This window comes from Thrips palmi, unplaced genomic scaffold (genome assembly GCF_012932325.1).
Source record: "Thrips palmi isolate BJ-2018 unplaced genomic scaffold, TpBJ-2018v1 HiC_scaffold_7, whole genome shotgun sequence".
NCBI lineage: Eukaryota > Metazoa > Arthropoda > Insecta > Thysanoptera > Thripidae > Thrips > Thrips palmi.
Window position 1 is genome coordinate 3135980 of NW_023144634.1, and position 18349 is coordinate 3154328.

The following is an 18349-nucleotide window of genomic DNA, read 5'->3' on the forward strand; positions in this document are numbered from 1 at the left end:
CAAAACAAGCTTGTAGGATAATTGTAGTGCCCAGGGAAGCTATCTTTGCAAAGTCACCGTCCGCGGCATGTGTCACGACGTAACAGGTGGAGGAACAACTTGACGATACGAAAAAACAAAGTAAGCGAAAAGTCAATGTCCCGCCGTCCAGGGTTCAGGCGGAGTTAGGCCGTTCGATGGACAATGGGGCACCCAAGTTCACAAACACGTGTCCAACACGAGATTGCTCGTTTGTCGGTGTGTGAGTGTGCATGTCTCTGTTAGGGTGCCGGCGCGCTCTGCCGTGATGTCGCCTGAAGGGTTGCATTTGCATGTCACTCGCCATGGGTCCCTTTCCTTTCTCTCTCGCTCTCACAGTCTTCCCTGAGTCCGTCTCTGTGCGAATTCCTGCCTGCGCCGAAGCTAAACATTGTCTTTAGCTATTCAATGAATAGGTGACAGTAATTTGTGATTGGAATTCGTGGACTGGCGAAGATTCAGAGGATATTTTTTTTCCATGAGCGAGGCAGCATGGATGCATGAATTCATCCCGAAGCTCTCGCAACATAAGTATGACAAGAGTGTGACATGTTGCGCTAGTTGAGAGAAAAAGAGAGAGGACCGAGGCTCGGCAATGCTGCTCACGGAGAGAATAATACAAATCGATTCTTGATTGACGGCTCATTTTCGCGAAAGTAGGCAAGCGACTTTTACAGACGTGGATTCGCAGCCATGTGTGTGTGCGACAAGCAGGTGGTGTTGGCTTGGATGCGATCTAGCAGGGGAAAAAAGCGTAACTGGTACTCGCGGCAGATTTCAGGTGGGTCACATGGACAGTCAAGTTTCACTTTTTATACGCGCAAGTCCATGTTACACCTTCGCTCCCAAGAGTGGCTCACCGAATACTCGTGGCAAGGTCCCTCGGCAGTCTGGGACGTACAACACGGTGCAGCGGTACGAGCGGGCTGCGTGAGGACGTTTCCATGGCAACCATGATCCATATTCAGCGAGTGAGTGGCACAATGGTGGCGTTCGGATTCCCCTTTCCTGCGCCCGTCACCGCGACCTACAATGCATGGAGGAATGCCGCGATATGGAAGGGACCTGGCAGCACTGAAGCCTAGCACTGAAGTCTAGAAGTTTCTAGAGCTAGTGCCCAGAGACGTCTTCAATGGTCGAATGATGTCCTGAGGACCTTGTAAGTAATTTTTCTGGCTATTTCTTCAGCAGTTTTCTCAGGCAAAGGATGATTGCAAGGAGCTGTACGATATTCCTGAGTAGCTGCTGTTGTTCCCGAAAACGTCCAAGGGTACTACCTACACGCCGCCACAAGCTTCCAAAGTGATTTTCGGCCCGTCTTTGCCAGCCACGGCGTAAATCATGCTCTGGCAAGGAATTACCTGGATCCTGGCCCGATTCCATTAGCAGTAAGATGCATGCACCACACACTGGCCCAGGCCCCGGCCACGGCCAGACTCCGGCCCAGCCCGCGGGCATCGCTACCGACCAGCTACCGTTGGCACCGATACCATCTCGGCCAGCCTGACAAACTAATTCCGTCACACTTTGTCCTTATTGTTTTCCTTTGTGTTTTTGTTCTTATTATGCGGCTCGGAGGGTTTATCTACCGACGTCCCCGTGAAAAGATTAATGGCGTCAATGGTGTGGCTGGTGCCGCGGAGGTTCGAAAAGCAGTCCGATCGAACTGGGATTAAATTCTTGGCTCACTTTTCTCGACTAAATTCGCAAAGTTATTTTTATTTGAAGTGCATAGCACTCTTTGAACTTTCGCAAGTGCCTCAGCACTCTTTCCTTACACCTTCCCCGTGTTGCAATAGTTGTAGCATCGACACGGCTGATGATCTGGGAGCCCTGATAGGTGTTATTACCCATCAGCCGGACCCGCCCATCACGGCTTCCATTCTGGGTATTGATATGCATAAGTGCCCTGCACTGCCCCGCAGCCCGACACTTCCAAACTATTCCCTTGAAAGGGAAAGGGGTCAGGCGAGCTGTTCAAATTCGGTTAGACGAAAACTAGTTGTTGTCCGTTCATCACTGGACTTTCCTGCCAGCAAAAAATGCCGTGTGGTTTTCCTGATGGTGTCTCTTTAATGGGCCTCTTTGTTGGTTGAGAAACACTGGCGAGTCGTTGGCCGTGGCCGGGGCTGTTTGCAGTAGTCATTCCCCGGTGCACCGTATTGACTCGTTGCAGAGAAAGAGACAAAATGTCCAGCCGGCCGGGGGCAGGCCGAGGAGGCGAACGAAGGGCGCACACGGCGCTGCCCAATTTGTTGCTCCGGGATGGCGAAGAATGGAAAGATAAAGAGCTTCAATTTAGCTGAAGCGGTAGCGGTACCCGCAGCAGCAGCGCCATGGACTTATGGTGTCTAGGGTGACAAAGGGGATACGCGGGGCAGGGTGGGGGCAAGGCGGTGGGGGTAAGGGGTGGGGGCAAGGGGCTCAATTCGTGCCATGTCGGGACGATTGTCCCCATATGCTGTTTATGAGATCTCATAACGTCCGCAATAAATCAGAAACGGGGCAGCAAGTCGCGGCGCGGGACCGCGCGGGACGCAGTGGGGCCTCCGGAGGGGCCGGCAAGACGCCACTAACCCTCTGTCGTCCCTCTTAATCTGCACGCCTTCTCATTCCTCCTCCCCACCCTTTACTTCCAGCAGCAGCAGCCCCAGCGATGATAGCAAAATTAATAATTCAGCTGAAGACATTTTTTTTTGGAAACCAACGCGAAAACTTCGCTTTCCTCAAAAGCCACTTTTTTTTCTCGGCTCCGCAGCGCGCGCCACTCAGTTTTATTTTGGCGGGAATATTTATTGACCTCCTGGCTCCTGGCAAAGTCCCGCCCGCGCCGTGAGGTCACTTGCTGGGAATTACGTTCTTTACATTGGCGTGCCCTCGCCCAGGGTGCAGGCAGGCAGCCAGGGGTGGCCCGGCAAATTGAATGAATGTATATGCAAAGCAAACATAATGCCACCGTAAAGCCGTGGGGTAATTGGTCCTAGCGCCGGAGGTGATGTCAAAGTAGGCGCTGCCGTCCGGACGGCTGGACACGGCAAAAAAATAAAACAATATTAGTGGCCAAGTAATGCCAAGTGTGACCGCCGCTAAAACGTTTTAACGTCAGCGCGGTCGCTCGAAACGGGGCGAGCGCATCTCATAGCGGCGCTAAAGTCGACCATTCCCCCTCTTGTTATGGCTCCACGGACCGGAACGGCGAATTAAAAGTCATGGCGGGACCATTCCGAAGCCCGGACCCTCATGGGAAGGGTGCGCGGCAGGGGTGGCTTGACCAGTCACACACACACACACACACAAGCACCCCTAATCGCCCGTTTAGCTGCGCACACATTATATGCGGCAACAGGTGAGCCACGCGCCCCTTTTGAGTCTGTGTGCGTGTATGCAAAGCGTGTCATACGTGTGTGTGAGTGGAAGTGAAGCAGCAAGGAAATCACAGAGTGCATAATGACCGGCTTCCATTTGTCTCATTACAATCGGAATGACCGGGGCATTACAGCGGGCTGTTTCACGAATAATTTACCACCGCGCAGAATGCGCGCGCAGCCATCTTTTTCTTTTATAATTTTCATACTCATGTGGAAACGAAGAGTGTTTCTTAGAAGTCCGTGGGAACGACTAGTAGTAGTTGTAGCCTCGCAGTTCTGAAGCGGACTTCTTTCTAGGGGCAATGTCGTTGCTGCGTTGTCGGCCGGCAGACGGTCGGACGGTGTGTGTTTTTTTGCCGAATCCGTCACACGGAGCCAGCCAAGCGAAAAGGCCAGCGCTTGATGATGGTGTTTAGGCTGCTACTCCATATTGTGATTGGCGGGGCCGAGCTGCACGCATTGGCGCGCAGGCCAATGGCAGCGCCGCCCGCCCCTCTCCCTTTCACCGAGTCCTTGGGGCCAAATCCGCGGGGAAGGCCCGAGTAGTTGTCACTCTAGATAATATATCGCGCAATCACTCGGCCGCGGGGTGGAACCGATGGACCCGATGGCAGACAGGCCCGCCCACCGACAGGCGTGTGAAATCGACGGACAAGAAGCTCGCCGCGAACCGCGTGTTGTTGTTGTTGTCCAGTCACTGCCAGCAACAACAACAAAAATGGCGCTCGGTCGAATGGGGCAGCACAGGGGCAACCCAGCTCTCCGCGAAATGCGTGATGTTGTTCAGTCACAACCAGCAACAACAAAAACAGTGTTCGGTCGAATGGGGCAGCACAGGGGCAACCCAGCTCTCCGCGAACCGCGTGATGTTGTTGTTCAGTCACAACCAGCAACAACAAGAACAGTGTTCGGTCGAATGGGGCAGCACAGGGGCCGCCCTGCCGCGGGCAAGGACCACCTTCTTCAACACCGGTAGCCAAACGGTAGCGGGCTTAACCATCGCCGTGGCCGCGGCGTCCCTCCCGACCCCGAGGCGACAGGTAACCGGTGCCGTCCTAATCCCACGGCGACGGTCCGAGCCTCGAAACGTTTGGCCGCGGGCGAGAATGCATTACTGACCCAAGCGGTGGGAAGAGCAGAGGCGGCGGAGCAGCCACCCCGGCGTCGCGCCCACGGCGTTACGTGGATTTCTGGACAAGCGGCTCCAGTGCGAAAAATACACGCCCAGAGACGGACGGGGAACAAAGACACGCTGGCGTTGGGTCACAGACGAGCGACGTCAATCGCTCCTTCGTAACACGGACAAATAGACGCGGTTTGGGCAATTCCCTGCACTGAACGAGGGAAAACACAGGAAACGGCAAATAATATGGGTAAAGAAAGTGGATAAATATTTTGGAATCGAACATCAAATTAGGTTTTTTGTAGTATTTTCAAAAAATAGTTTTAAAGTGACTTTAGAACACTCGTGAGCGAATTTAACGAACTGCTTCGTGTCCCGTGTTTGGTTTTAGTTCTTTCTTTTATCGGGTATCGGCCAAACCGTCTATTGTTGCTTGCTCTAAAAAGGCGAGCAGAAATTTCACTAACCTGCCTCGGTGTTCCTTCGGGCCTCGTCCAAGCAGTGGACTCGAAGCAGTCTCCGGGTCCTCCGTAACGCAGGCACCTCCTGTTGGATGATTGGCAGTGTTTACAGTCGAGTTAACACGTGGCCTCACGAGGGAGAAGGACAGAGGCAAAGTCAGCCGAGCGAAAGGGAACAAAGACCGCGTTGTGAGCGATGATGATCCGCAGGTATGAGAAATCCGTCCACGGTCAAGCCCGGCAAACTTTTCCAAGGATAGTTTCGGAGGCACGGCGCGTCGGTGGCGCACTCTCTCTCGCACACCGGCCCGGCGGGTACCTATGGCGTTCATCCCCGTTTAGCTTCACAGTATGCAGCTCCGCCTCGGTCGCGCCACGCCCTGCCGCGCCTCGTCCGATGGGATTCCTCCGTCATTTCCAATACGACAATTAAGCGAGCTTTGATGGTATAATATCGGTCATTTCGAGCAGGGCGTTATTTGACAACATTGCGCTTTACGACCGGCAAATGGGTCAATAACAGGTGGGGGCGAAACGAGGGGTAAATATTGTACTAGAGGTGTGCGGTCGAGGCGTGGGTTTTGGCTGTGTGTGTACCGCGGCGGGCAGGCGGCGGCGGGCCCATGGCTGGACCCATGGCTGGGACGGGGATCAACGCGTAATTGAGCCAGGGGCATCACCGTGATTGGTAAACTCACGGACAAAAGTACCCATCCGAGCGAGACCGCCCGCTCCGGTTTTAATTATTTCAAAAGGGCAGTTGGCGGTGTGGTGCAGGTGATTTGGCGGCGGTGTTTGCCAGGGATAGTACGCCAGCACGACGAAGTTCGAGGAGCGGCGGGCCGCGCCGCGCGGCTCGGGCTGCTGCGGCGGCGGCCGGCGACGGCGTGGGGGCCGCCGCGCCTCACCGAGCGCCTCGCCAGTCTCAGACCAGCTCGGCGATCCGGCCGCGGCGGAACTCCGTCGTCAGGAACATCCTCGCTGGAGTCGGCTGGAGTCCGTGGTCCGGCGGCTGGACATCGGCAGCCCCATTCACCAGGCGCTGGACGGTGGCGGCCTGCCGGCCTGGACCCGGCCGCCCCACTCCCCGCCGAGCCGCCGCCCAACTCCCCAAACCGCCGCCAGAGCGCGCCCCGGCCAGCCCCGGCCTTCTCGCACGGCTCCCTGCCCCTCCTCCTCGATGGGAGGACTCTGGCGAGCTCGGCGCTGCGCCGCCGAGGATAAACACATGGTTGTGGTCATGATATGACGGCATCGTAGTGGTTCCACGGCGTGGAGGTGATTCGGTTGTGATTGTTCGGAGCCCGCGCAGAGCCAGGCCCCGCGCGGCCAGGGCAGGACGTACGCGAGTGTGTTTCGAGTGACAAGTGACGCTGTGATAGTGTGCAACATGTGTAGTGCGAGGGGTTCGCCGCGACCCAGCGGTCTGTGAGCGCGCCTTATGACCGTCATGCAGGCCGGCACGGTGGTGGCCGAGCCGGCGGAGCCGCCCTTCAAGCCCAAGCGGAGCAGCAAGAAGGCCGCCAGGACCAAGTCGCCGCCGACCTCGCCGCCGTTCAAGCAGGAGTACCCGCAGTACTACGACGGCCACGTGCCCGCGGCCTCGGACTTCGGCGGCCACTTCTTCAACGGCTACCACCACGGCGGCCACCATGGCCACTTCGCGCAGCAGCAGAGTGGATACCCTTATTACCACCACCACCACCACTACCAAGTGCCGTACCCGCAGCAGCAGCTGTACGACCGCTACCACGACGCCGACGACTACCGGTCCGCGTCGTGGGAGGACAAGAGGTCCGAGGACGACAGCTACGGCCTGCAGCACTACGGGTACGCTACAATGTGAAAAGGGGTATTTAGAAACGAGAAATGCGTTCCGGTCATTTTTCCTAGCGTATCGTAGCTTTGCCAAACTTGGCATTAGGCGTCATTAGTACATGTCAGCGGCGTGCAGAAGACGACCGAAAGGTGAGAGGAAACATGGTGGCAGAAAAACGGGTCTCGAACCTCGTTACGCAAGCGGTACGCAAGACATGGGCTTTTCACGCATTCCGCCGAAACTCTGGGCAAATGAGGCTCTCATCACATAACAGGTGATCGCCCTGCTCGTACCTGTCCAGCGAAGACACTTCTCGGTGTCCACCAGGACGACGCGAACGACGGCCAACCGGTGCCAAACGTCGCCGCTGACGTGGACTGGGGTTTGTTCCGCCGGGCTGTGTTCCTCAACGTCTGAGGACTGATTCCGAGGGTCATTTACGTCGCTCTGTCTCTCTGGCACCAGTGCGGGACGCCCCGTGAGTGCGAGAGAGACACAGCGACGAAAACGGCTCTCGGAATCAGTGTACTGGAGGTGGACACTGCTGCTGCGGGAGTAGCGTGGTGCCCCTTTGTAAACGCGTGGCGCGAGCACGACACACACACACACACACACACACACACACACACGGCGTGCCTGCAGTTGCCGAGACATGTTTGTACGCCGCTTTGCATGGCGTTGCGTGGCGCCTGGCCGTCTGCCGCGACGCCACCTCTGCCGTGCCGGCCAAATCCAAAGTCTCGCAAGATTCCGTTCGAAAAGGAACTCACCGGCGGCGTATAGTGGAACGGCAGTCCGTCGAACGGGGCGGCAGTGTAGTGGGTGCGGCCGGGCGGCCCGTGGCGGCGCGCCGCGTCCTCGGCCGTTGACAACGAAAGAGTTCGCGTTGGTTCGGGCCGGGCCGGGCCGGGCCGTCGGCTTGGCCCTCGGCGGCCCGGTCGGTCGGCTGGCGCGCGTCGGGCCGCATCAGAGACGCTCGTCAACTGTCACTCTGGAACTGAACCGCGTCGTGGCGCTGTCTCTCTCGCACTCGCGGCGGCGGTCGGCCGAGTCCGTGCGGCCCGTGGCTCGGCCCGTGGGGTCGGGCCGGCCCGGAAGCGGACCCAATCAGCATGGCGACGTGTCCGGACGCGCGCATTTTGAAGCGAGATGACACTCGGAAATGCGCGAGCCCGCCCGTCCCGTTTGCTAGTGTGCCGGTGACCGACCGCTCCCCGGAAAAATTCCTGGTCCGGCATGCATGTAGGGCATGCCTGAAGGCACTCGCTCAGCCCTGACTAATGCGTTCAATAAGACCCGTACAGAGAGCTTTATTTAAATAGCGTTCCTCTGAGGGCTCGGCTTCTGCTGTCTTCTCATGTAAATAAATCGGCTGTCGTATGGTACCTTTGCCTCGGCCCCGTTCGGGCCGCGTTCGGGTCTGGTTCGGGTAGCGTTCGGGATTGTTTCGGTATCCGGACCACCGGCCAGCGGCTGCAGGCTGCTGTTGCACGTCAACTTTGTCTTGGCGGCCAGCAGCCGGAAGTGCCGGCCTGTGAAATGGGATTAGGGAAGTGTGTAATGAGAGGGAAGGCGGTGAGATGAAATAAGAAGAAACCTTGCGTACACCTCCGTACTCATGTGTTCGCCCGCTTCTGTTGCAGAAAGCCTTCGGTCGACGACGTGGGCAATCCGACTTCAGTCAATACACGGTGAGTCCGGTCTTCCTTTCGTCCTGATTGAATTAGTTTCGCGGGTCGCGCGTTCTTGCGTGATTTAATCCACCGCTAATCTCTGTGCGTCCGTTCGTCTTCCGCTCGGCCGACTGCGTGGACGTGTGTGTGTGTGTGTGTGTGTGTGTGTGTGTGTGTGTGTTTGCGGCTCAACGTTACCGTGTATTAATTTTGCGATTACGACCTCGCCGTCAAAACACATCAGATAGCGCGGCCGCCTCGTGCAAGGGAGGACGCATCTCCTCTCCTTCTGCCCCTCCACTGCCTACGATTGGAGAAGTACGAAATAAGTCCGCCAAGGTCGCCGATAATCCGCGAGAATGCCGTAATGACACTGAGCTTCCAAAGGCAATACTGCTCGGCGCACTGGAAAGAAAAAAAAAGGGTTGAAAGAAACTAAACGAGTAGAGAGCGGTACATGCTCCGTCTCCCTCGCGCGCGGATCGAATCGGCAATAAATCATATAGCCTTTTTCTTGGTCCTCTTGCATGTGACAAAACAGTGTATACGCCGTTTTCCCCCTGCCGTCAAACATATCTGATGACGATACTCCGCGACCACTGCGCCGGCCGCCGGCCTTTGGCGGGGCCCTCACTGTAAGTTTTTCTTTTAGTCAAAGCAAATAATGTGACGTTGTGCCGCCAGTCTATTTTTGGATGATTTTTTTTTTCAAATGCGGTATGAGAAATGTTTGGCGTGGCAGGCTGCTGCTGGTGGCGTTAGTTAATTCATCAGTTTTAGATTGAGACGTTGGCGCCGTGACGTCCACTATGCGATGGTGCCGGGCGGGGCTTCGCTTTTGTTCCGTTTGCGCGATGACCATTTATTCGTCTGGACGCGAACAACTCGAGCCGATTACCATTTCTCTTGCTTAGCGGCGCGCTGTGACAAAGGGAAGTCGCGGAACTATTTTTTATTCTCCTTCATTCAGCTTGTTTCCTTTTGCCGCCACTTCGCGCTCGTCCCCCCGTTAGGCCCGATAATTGTGCACTTCCTTCCCCGTCCTACACACTGCAGTATGCGGACTGACTCTGTCCGAGACTGCCATCGTGGACGTGGCAGGCGTTGCGGCAGGTCAGTCCGCTCACCCGCGTCCTCTTGGCGTAACGCTTCGCCACTTCCATCCCATTCAAAACTTGAGCTTTGCGACCAAGCACGTCCATGTAGTCCACTTCAGGGGAATTCCCTTAATAAACCAGCCGCAGCGTCTACGCAATACCTCAGTGGTTTTCAACAATTTTTTCTTTAGAAATTTGCTTGGAGAAAACAACGTTGAACAGCGAGAGAAAGCCCGCGTTTTTTTGTTTGTTTGTTTTCAAACTAGCGTAGCGCACTAACGGAGCTATTTTGCGTTCTCGTTGTCTCTGTGCGCGACTGTGCGCGGCGCCTCGCGGTGCTACGCCACTGGGACTGCGACACAAAAGGAAGGAGCGGCCGAGGCAGTGGCGGAGGAGGAAGGGGAGGGCAGAGGAGTGATATTCGGCTTGCCCGTACGCCGATCACGTCCACGGCGCGGCGGGGCGGGGCGGGGCGGGACGTGCCCCAGCTGGCACCCTCACCACAACCACTGCACAACACTCTCCCCTTTCCCCTGCCCCATTTCTCTGCTGCACCGTGCCCCGCACTGCCCCGCACTGCCTGCACCCTTGGACGAGGACCGTGCTGGCCGCGGTACCGCGATGAAGTGGAGGCCATGCAAAAGGGGCCCAGTCGGTCTCACTGCTGGAAGAGTGTCTTCAGCACTCCCCAAAAAATGACATCTTGGATCATAAAAAAATTACTTTTCTTGTTTTTATTTTCTTAAAAAAGAATTTCCTGATCCAAATTTTTTTGTTTGGAAAAAAAATATTTTAATGTCAAGATTTTTTTTCCTTTCTTCTTACAAAACCCTTTACAATTAAAAATTAAGCAACCATTTTCCTGGGTGCATAGGTTACAAACTATTCGAAGTTCGTTACATCGTGTATCGTGCACTACACAGTATTTCCTCTGCGAGGCTTATTAATTTGCAAGTCCTGAAATAGTTCGCTAGGTTCGGAGAGTGCGTCCCGCATTTGCATAGAAGTGCAAGCGAGACTGGTCGAGGCTCGGCGGCTGCAGGCGGCGGCAGTGCGGTGCGATTGGAGAAACGAGAGGAACAAAACTGCCCGGCTGTCGATGCGCGCGGTATTCGAATCTGCGCTTTTGACGTGCCCCCCGCGGGGCTCGAACCCGGTACCCCTCGCCGCGGTACCGGTTGTAGGTGGGCGCTGCTCACAATGCCTTCGCCGACCAATTCACACCTGCCTCGGTCGGGGATGATTTATTCGAAATAAATCTGAAGCTTTGCAGGAGTGCGTCGGCATCAGCTCTGCATTGTGTGTGTGTGTGAGAGAGAGTTTGTGTGTGTGTGTGTGTGTGTGTGTGTGTGTGTGATGGCGCGCGCGTTTCGGTTCATTCAGTAAATGGCTCTAAGAAATAGTCCGACGCTGGTTGTCCTCCTCGAACTCGTAGTTCTCCGCGGCGGGCGCGTGTTCGGGTGTCCCTGGTCCGCGTCGCCGCGCGTCGCCGCGTCCCGTTCCGAGAGTCTCGTTTATCTTTCTCAGCGGCGCGCGGCCTAACGACACCTGCGTCTTTTTAATGGACTCCCCCGTCGATTTTTCGGCGTGATTCACGAGAAAGTTGAACCTTGCGGCGGGACGCGCGCCCCCTCAAAGAGGACGCGCCGATTCACAAAACAACAACACTCGCGTTGTTGGGGTCCTGGTTCTCCGCGTTCGCACACCCCCGACGATCGCGTGGAGCACGTCATTGAGATGCACCGGGCCGGCCGTCACCTTGATGTCACTTTCAAGCGCGTTTTAACGGCGCGTCACGCGCGGACGTGTCAGAGACGTGCCGGTGACGCGTCAGTGACGCGCCTAAGTGATTGGCGCGCCTTCTTGTCCGCACGGCCGGCGCGGAGTATGCCAGCCAGCTCCATAGAGAGGTGGCCGTGTGCCTCTGCATTTTCGGACCGCCTTAAATTTGTCCTGTCCTGTCCGCGCCGCTCCAGGACACGGCGTGTGTGTGTGTGTGTGTGTGTGTGTGCGCGCGCGTGCGTGCGTGTGTGTGTGTGTGTTCAAGAGAGACAGAGAGAGACTGGGAGTGATTGTGACAGACTGGTCAAATTGTGGCGGCGAAGGACACTGTAAGTGCGCCGGGCGGCTGGCGTAGTTGCGATGCTTTCGGCCGTCTCCATGGCGACCCGCAAGGTCGAGCCGGCGACTGGCGTACTCGGCGGTAGTCCACATTATTGGTGGCGTAATCACGTCTCTTCCTGAATTGTCGTTATCTCTCTGGAGGCCGCGGCGGGCGGCGTCAAGGTGCCGCGTGCTGTTGCCTCTCTGTCTGCAAATACAGTAATTTGTCTCTCAAGTGGCAAATCCGCGCTTTGCGGGGGTGTTGGGTTGTTTGCGGTGTAGGTGGCGGGGCAGAGGCCGGCGGCGACGTCGAGCGTTCGGCCAGCCGTCGCTCTGTCTCTGTCGCGCTCGCGGGCCACCCCGTGGAGGTGCGAGGGGGACAGAGCGACGAAGCTCTCCTGGCGCGGTGCGTCCGGCGGAGGCGTTGCGCTGCCGACGGTGGACCAGTACGGTTGACTCCACCGACCGTCCGTTCGGACTTGCCTCCCCCACTCGCTGCCGTTAAATTATAGTGATTGCATTCCCTGATTGTGACCGACTCCCCATCTTGATATCCGGCTTCTGATGTGAGTCACTACACTTCAATTATTAGTGGAGTGACCCACCCAGGGACGTACGTGTTTTTTCCCCGTACTTACTGAGACACAATACCCCGGGCTGCTGGTTGGTGTGGACCCAATTTTCGTTATTTCTACCGTCTCTGTCGCTCGCAGTGCGCTGGCCACGAGCAGAGCAGGCTTACGTACTTGTGTGTGTGTGTGTGTGTGTGTGTGAGTGAGGCAGCATAGCGCATTGGCAAACACTCTTGTAATTATACATTGACTCGTGTAGTCTCATTGCATCCGTCGTTATAATCCCCTTATCGTTGTTGCCTGGCTGTGCGTTTCTTGATTGGTCGTCGTGTTGCAGATCGACACTTTCTCTAATCGACGCGTCTCCGCCCATTTGCTCTGATGTATTAATTTATAATGCGTCCGTCCACACACACACACACACACACACACACACACACAGACAGACAGACAGACAACACTTGTAGTGTGGGTGTTCCCACGAGGCGTTGGCTGGCGCGTCCACGAGCATATCACTGTAATCAATAATTATTGCGCTTGGCATCGTCGCGAGCAAGGTTTTTTTTTGTTATTTTTGTTTTTGTTGGTCGGTGCATGTCGTCGAGGCGGCCCGGCTGGCCTGGCTGGTTCTGCAGCAGACTGATTCCGACTGAGTCGTTTTCGCCGCCCTGTCTCTCTCGCCCTCGTACGGCGCTGAGTGCGAGAGAGACAGAGCGACGCCCCTCGGAGTCGGTCTGGTGGCTCCGCCGGGCTCCGCGGTGGCGCGCGGCCGGCCGGTGCCAAATGGCGAATAAAAACTGTTGCAGAGTGGAGGCGCGAAAGCGGGATGAGAATTTTGCGCGGCGGCGTACCGGCCGCAGCGGCATGCGCCCCGTCACCGTCGCCGCTCCGTCTCTGTCGCACTCGCGGGGCGCCCCGCAGGCCGCAGGGGGTGCGAGAGAGACAGACAGCGCCTTTTATTTTGGCCCGTTTCCCCGTAAACACGGAATGATCATTAGGGGCTGCCGCTGGCTGGCTGAGGCGCTACCGGCTGCCTTTCCGTCCGTTCGTTCACCGACTGCCAAAGTGTTGGAGTAAACAACGCGGTTTACGGGTCGGGTCATTCGGCCGGTCCGGTATGAAAAATCTGCAGCGCAGCGCTCGTCGAGCTGACCCCGTGAACTCGGAACGTTTCCCGCGCCGATGAACCAGATCAAAGACCGCGGCAAAATTATGAAAAAAGAAATCCGCATCGATTTTTAAATCGTCGATAAAACCAACGTGAATTATTCGCACAATTTTATTATTTTTCGCTGCACCTGTCGATAAATACGAGCGGATGAGCGCGCCGCGTAAAAATATGAAACGACCGACGAGGGCTTTTAACGCGAGTTCAAAAGGTCACGGCCACTCGGGGAGGCTTTTATCCTTATTTGTGGTTCTCCCGGAGTTATCCGTCCGGAACGGCGCCGCGCGGAACTCCCGGTCTCCATCACGCGGATTAAAAATTGGCGAGCGGGGCGCGAAATCCGCCAAACCGGTTTCCCGCCTTTTTCTCCCCAAATGTACATAAACGGTATCTTCTCGCGCGCGCACTAGGCCTGGAATCCGGGAAATTCGTGAGCGCCGTCTCGAGTGGACGGCCTGGCGGCGACCTAGCCGAACTCAAAGCAGGAGATAGTGCAGGTGCACTTGTGTTTAAGAAGTTGAAACGCAAGGAGAGTTTGTTTCAAAAATTTCCACACGAGGTTGAAATCGGGGGAGTGCTCGGCAGGCCGGTCCCCTGAATGGCGCATTCCCGGTGACCGCGCCACCAGTCCGGCGCCTCTTTCGCCCCGCCCCGCCCCGCCCCGATGCCCGATTTTATTTCGTATTAAACGCTTCTGCCGGAGGAGCGGGCACATGTCCGTCCGCTATAGCCACACTTAGGCCCCCCCGTATTCCGGAAAACGGGCGGCCGGCTCGGCCATAAAACAGCAGTTACCTGTCGTTGGACCGATGCAGCGACCGAGGCGGCTCGCCCGGTACCGCCACCGCCAGGGCACCGCCAGGGCACCGCCAGGGCCTGTGCTTTGATTCGCTGGCCGCCTCGGCCAAGGCCGCTGTAATGCTGCGTCGCCGACGTCGCCGACGTCGTCGCCCTGACAAACGGGTGACTTCCCTCGCCGCCAAACGCGCAGGCTGCTTTGGCAGTGCGGCGTCAGGACTCTGGACGCGGTTGTCCGACTCCCTCGGATCAAACTCCCGACGGTGCCTTTCGACTCCTTGCTCGGAGGAGTCCACCTCGTGTGGTTCGAGTCCCCTTCGGGGCAGGCACGCTGAAAACGAGACCTCGGCCGGCCTAAACAGCGGACTGATTCCGCGGTCGCTCTCCTCTCTCTCTCTCTCCTTCTCTCCCCTCTCTCTCTCTCTCCTCTCTCTTCTTTTCTCTCTCTCTTAGGGATGCAAAAATACCGGTAAGATTCAAAGTTACGTAAATTACGGTAAAATACGGTATTTTACCGTATTATACGGTAAAATTGGGTAAAATTGATTTTTCTTGACTTAAAGAAGTAACTGTGGTTCTTCTTAGGAAATAGGGGGAAAAGAGGTTCATTTGGGTGAGGGTGTATCATTAATTATCGGCCACATCGTTCCAAACATGGTTGCAAACCATTATGACTCAAGGACAATGTCGCATATTTGAAATAGACAAGGACGAAAGACCCTGTGGGTCAAAAATATGAACTATTCTCCCACTAGACCCTCCTAAATTAATTTTGAATCTGACTGCTTTTCACTTATTCCTACTGGGCTGGATTAAGAAATGCGTAGAGCAGCAAAGTTAACAGCCCAAATATACTTAAGAATTAACAAAACGGGCGCCGTTTTTCTCGTAATCCAAGTAAGTTGTCTCGATTCCATGAAGAAACTTTTTTCCTTAAAGGCTGCAAGGTGTCCAACAACCATACCAATGTTCATTACACTTTTCAGCTCAAATTTCTAACAAATATCTACCCCTAGATTTACCTCTTTTCAATTTTAAGTTAGTTAAAATTATATGAACCTTGGCAACAAAGAAAGGTTTTTGATTTGCCTTTCGGAGATTTGGGTCGCGTAAATGGATTTTGATTTCCACAAGTTTTGCAAAAGAAGAGAACATTAACTTCACATTAATTTTAAGTGGCTAGACGTCTTACACGTACACGGGGTGGCACGAGAAGCAGATACAAACCAAGAGTTCAAAAGAAGCGCTATTTTCAGTCCGCACGTCCTGTCTAATCGTATGGAAGCTAAAGAAGTTCAAATAAGTCAATATTTCAAAATTACCGAAAAATACCAATTTTACCAGGGTCTCCGTAAAATACGGTATTTTACCGTATTATACCGTTCTTTACCGGTAATATTACCGGCCTTTACATCCCTACTCTCTCTCTCGGCACGCCTCGTGAGTGCGAGAGAGACAGGAGGACGCGCCGCAGTCACCTGTTTGCGCCCCAGGACGTGCGGCGCCGCTCGAACGTGACGTCACGCGCGGCGCCCCCGCGTCGGGGGCGTGCGTGCGAGCGTGATCACGGCGCTGACCGGCGGGACGGGGCCTGGCCTGGGCCGCGTGGCCACGCTCGCGCCGGGCATCGCCAAGGAGCGCGAAGGGAGCCGAGGGAAGGCCCTCAAGGCCGCCGTCGAACCGCCGCCGCCGCCGAGCCAGCTGCCCGGACGACACAGATTCCTGACAGCACTCTGTCTCTCTCGCACCCTTGCGGAACGCCCCGTGAGTGCGAGGAGGACAGAGCGACGTCCGGAAACAACCCGCCTGTCTGGCCGCGCCTGGCCGTGCCTGCACTGTGTGCCTGCCTCCGGTTGCCTCCGGTGGCAAAACGGTCCAACAGTCAATCACCTGTCATGAGGCCATAGAGCCGCACCTTGTAGACGACAAAATTAATGGCCTTCGCCGGACCGCCGTCGCGCTTGGGAATCGGAGCGCGTTTGAGAAATTGCAGTAGTTAGCGGATGGGGAACACGAGCTGAATTTCTCATGTCGCGGCCTTGAGGAGTCGCTTTTTGTTGGGCCGTTTCCGGCTTGACCGACGCGTTCCTCGAGGGACGGTTGTTGGTTCGGCCGACCAGGCCACCGGGTCGACTGGGTTCCGGCCGACCGCTCCGAAATCCCGCGCATAGTGGGCCAGAAGACGTGGAGGCGGCCAAAACAGTGGACGTTTTTTGAGCTCCAGAGTCGCCAAATGGGACTCGAACCCAACGTGTGACCCCACCAATGGATTCCTCGTTCGAAGAGCAATCCATTGGTGGGGTCACACGTTTGGTTCGAGACCCATTTAGTGCCTCTGGAGCTCAAAACGCGTTTGGAGTTTTGGCCGCCTCCACCGGTCCTCTGGCCCACTGTGCCGCGTATGAGAAATTGGGCGCGGTCTTCGGCGCTGCGCCGTCGCCGTGCGAGGCGGGGGGAGGGTGGCTGCGCGCGGAATAAGAAACAGATCGCGGACGTGCTCGCGGACGGAGGAAGAGGGAGGGGGACCGGGCCTAAATGAAATATTCGCAAAAACGAAAGGCGGCGGTCGTGCTTCGTTTGTTGGAATCCGCCGCCGCCGCTGCGCTTGAGGTAGGTTCGGGGGCCGCGGTCCGCTCGCCTGCTCGCCCCCACGACGCTTGACATGTACCCCGCGCACGTCCTCCAGCTTACGCGCGTGTGTGTGTGAGTGTGTGTGTGTGTGTGTGTGTGTGTGTGTGTGTGCGCGCGCGATGGTTGATCAAGTCGCCTGGTGCACGTCGCATCGTCGCGGCCGGCCGGTGGCGATCAGCTGACGGGATGGTGCGGGCGTGCGCACGTCGCCGTGCGGCCGGCCGACCACGTACAGGGCACGCCACGGCACGCCACGGCACGCCTCGGCGGGGCGCTGGGTCACGCTTCGGCTCACCGCTAGCTGAACGCCCCCGTGGGCCCGTGTGGGGTAGGGCGGGGCCCCGGGCGGGGCGCAGGCAGCTGAATGGCGAGCCAAGGCCGAGCCGAAAACGGGCCCGGGTTCGACTCCCACCGCAGGCCAACGTGCATTTTCGTTTTCTTCTGCCGTCGTTTGGGGCCGACTTGGGGAGGTCTCACTGTACTTTTCGGTCGTGCTTACAGTGTCGCTGCCGCCATGCTGGATCCGAGCACTGCCATGAGCCCCCCCCCCTTCCCCCTCCCCCCGCGGCTTTTCAGAACCTCATGGAGACGCATCGGAATCGTTGGTCCAAATTACAGCCCACGCCAAGCCGCAGCGCGGCGCAGCGCGGCCCCCTCCACTGCACAGTGTGCCAGTCAATTCCCCACCTCTTCGCTTTCGCACTCGCCGCCCTGTTTCAAAAAAACGCACACATATTTTCCCCCTCCGTACGAAATTCCATTTGGACCTTGACTGGAAAAACCGTGGCGGCGAGTGTAGAAAGTGTATCGGCGGAGGGAAGGACACTCTACGATCGCGCTCTCCGCCGCGCGGCCTGCGGAGCTATGCGTCGCTCGGTGCGTCGGAAATCATCGAATTCAATTACAATAATCAAAGGCAATGGGCCGCGGCGCTCTGTGCCGTGCCGTGCCGCGCCGTGCCGCGCCGTGCCGCGCCGTGCCGCGCGCGCGTTGCGTGCGATTGTGTTTTCCGTGCCCTTTGTTTGACAACCCCGCCACTCGGATTAGACAGGCATGCGTCTCAAAAATGCGGGAAACGGCGTTGAAAAAGAGCAAAAAGAAAGGAAGAAGAAAATAAAGACTCGGTTAGATTGCTCCATGTTTTTGTCCTGGTACTATCTATCTAAGCTGATTTACCTGATGATTTGACGTGAGCGATTTCACGCCCGCCACGTTTTAGCGGGCATTTCTTGATTGTTGTCTCTTTAAAAAAATTCAGCTCCTGTGCTGCGCGCGCGCGCGCGTGTGTTGTGTGTGTGTGTGTGTGTGTGTGTGTGTCCTACCCGCGGCTTATATTCAATATTATTACTACTACACCCGCAGGGAAATTTTAATCCGCGTTTTATGGCGTGCTCCTCTGATTCGAGTTTGTTGTACACATTGACTGTGTGTGTGTGTGTGTGTGAGTGTGTGTGTGTGTGTGTGTGTGTGTTGACCACAGAAAGGGCACCGATACGCAAGGTAGCCATCAAAACGCCA

General features: G+C 56.4%; 1 protein-coding gene across 3 annotated transcripts in view; it reads left to right on the forward strand.

The window, feature by feature from the left end:
- Nucleotides 1-18349, forward strand: part of LOC117652353 (protein trachealess) — a 112326-nt gene that overhangs the window by 20223 nt on the left and 73754 nt on the right. For 2 of the 3 annotated variants that reach the window (XM_034397198.1, XM_034397199.1), the window contains exons 1-2: nucleotides 6112-6800; nucleotides 8433-8480. In XM_034397198.1, the coding sequence (XP_034253089.1) occupies nucleotides 6412-6800; nucleotides 8433-8480 (437 nt within the window). In that variant the 5' untranslated portion in view covers nucleotides 6112-6411. Of the gene's footprint in view, nucleotides 1-6111; nucleotides 6801-8432; nucleotides 8481-18349 lie in introns of those variants that run through there. The other variant, XM_034397202.1, reaches the window with a different exon arrangement.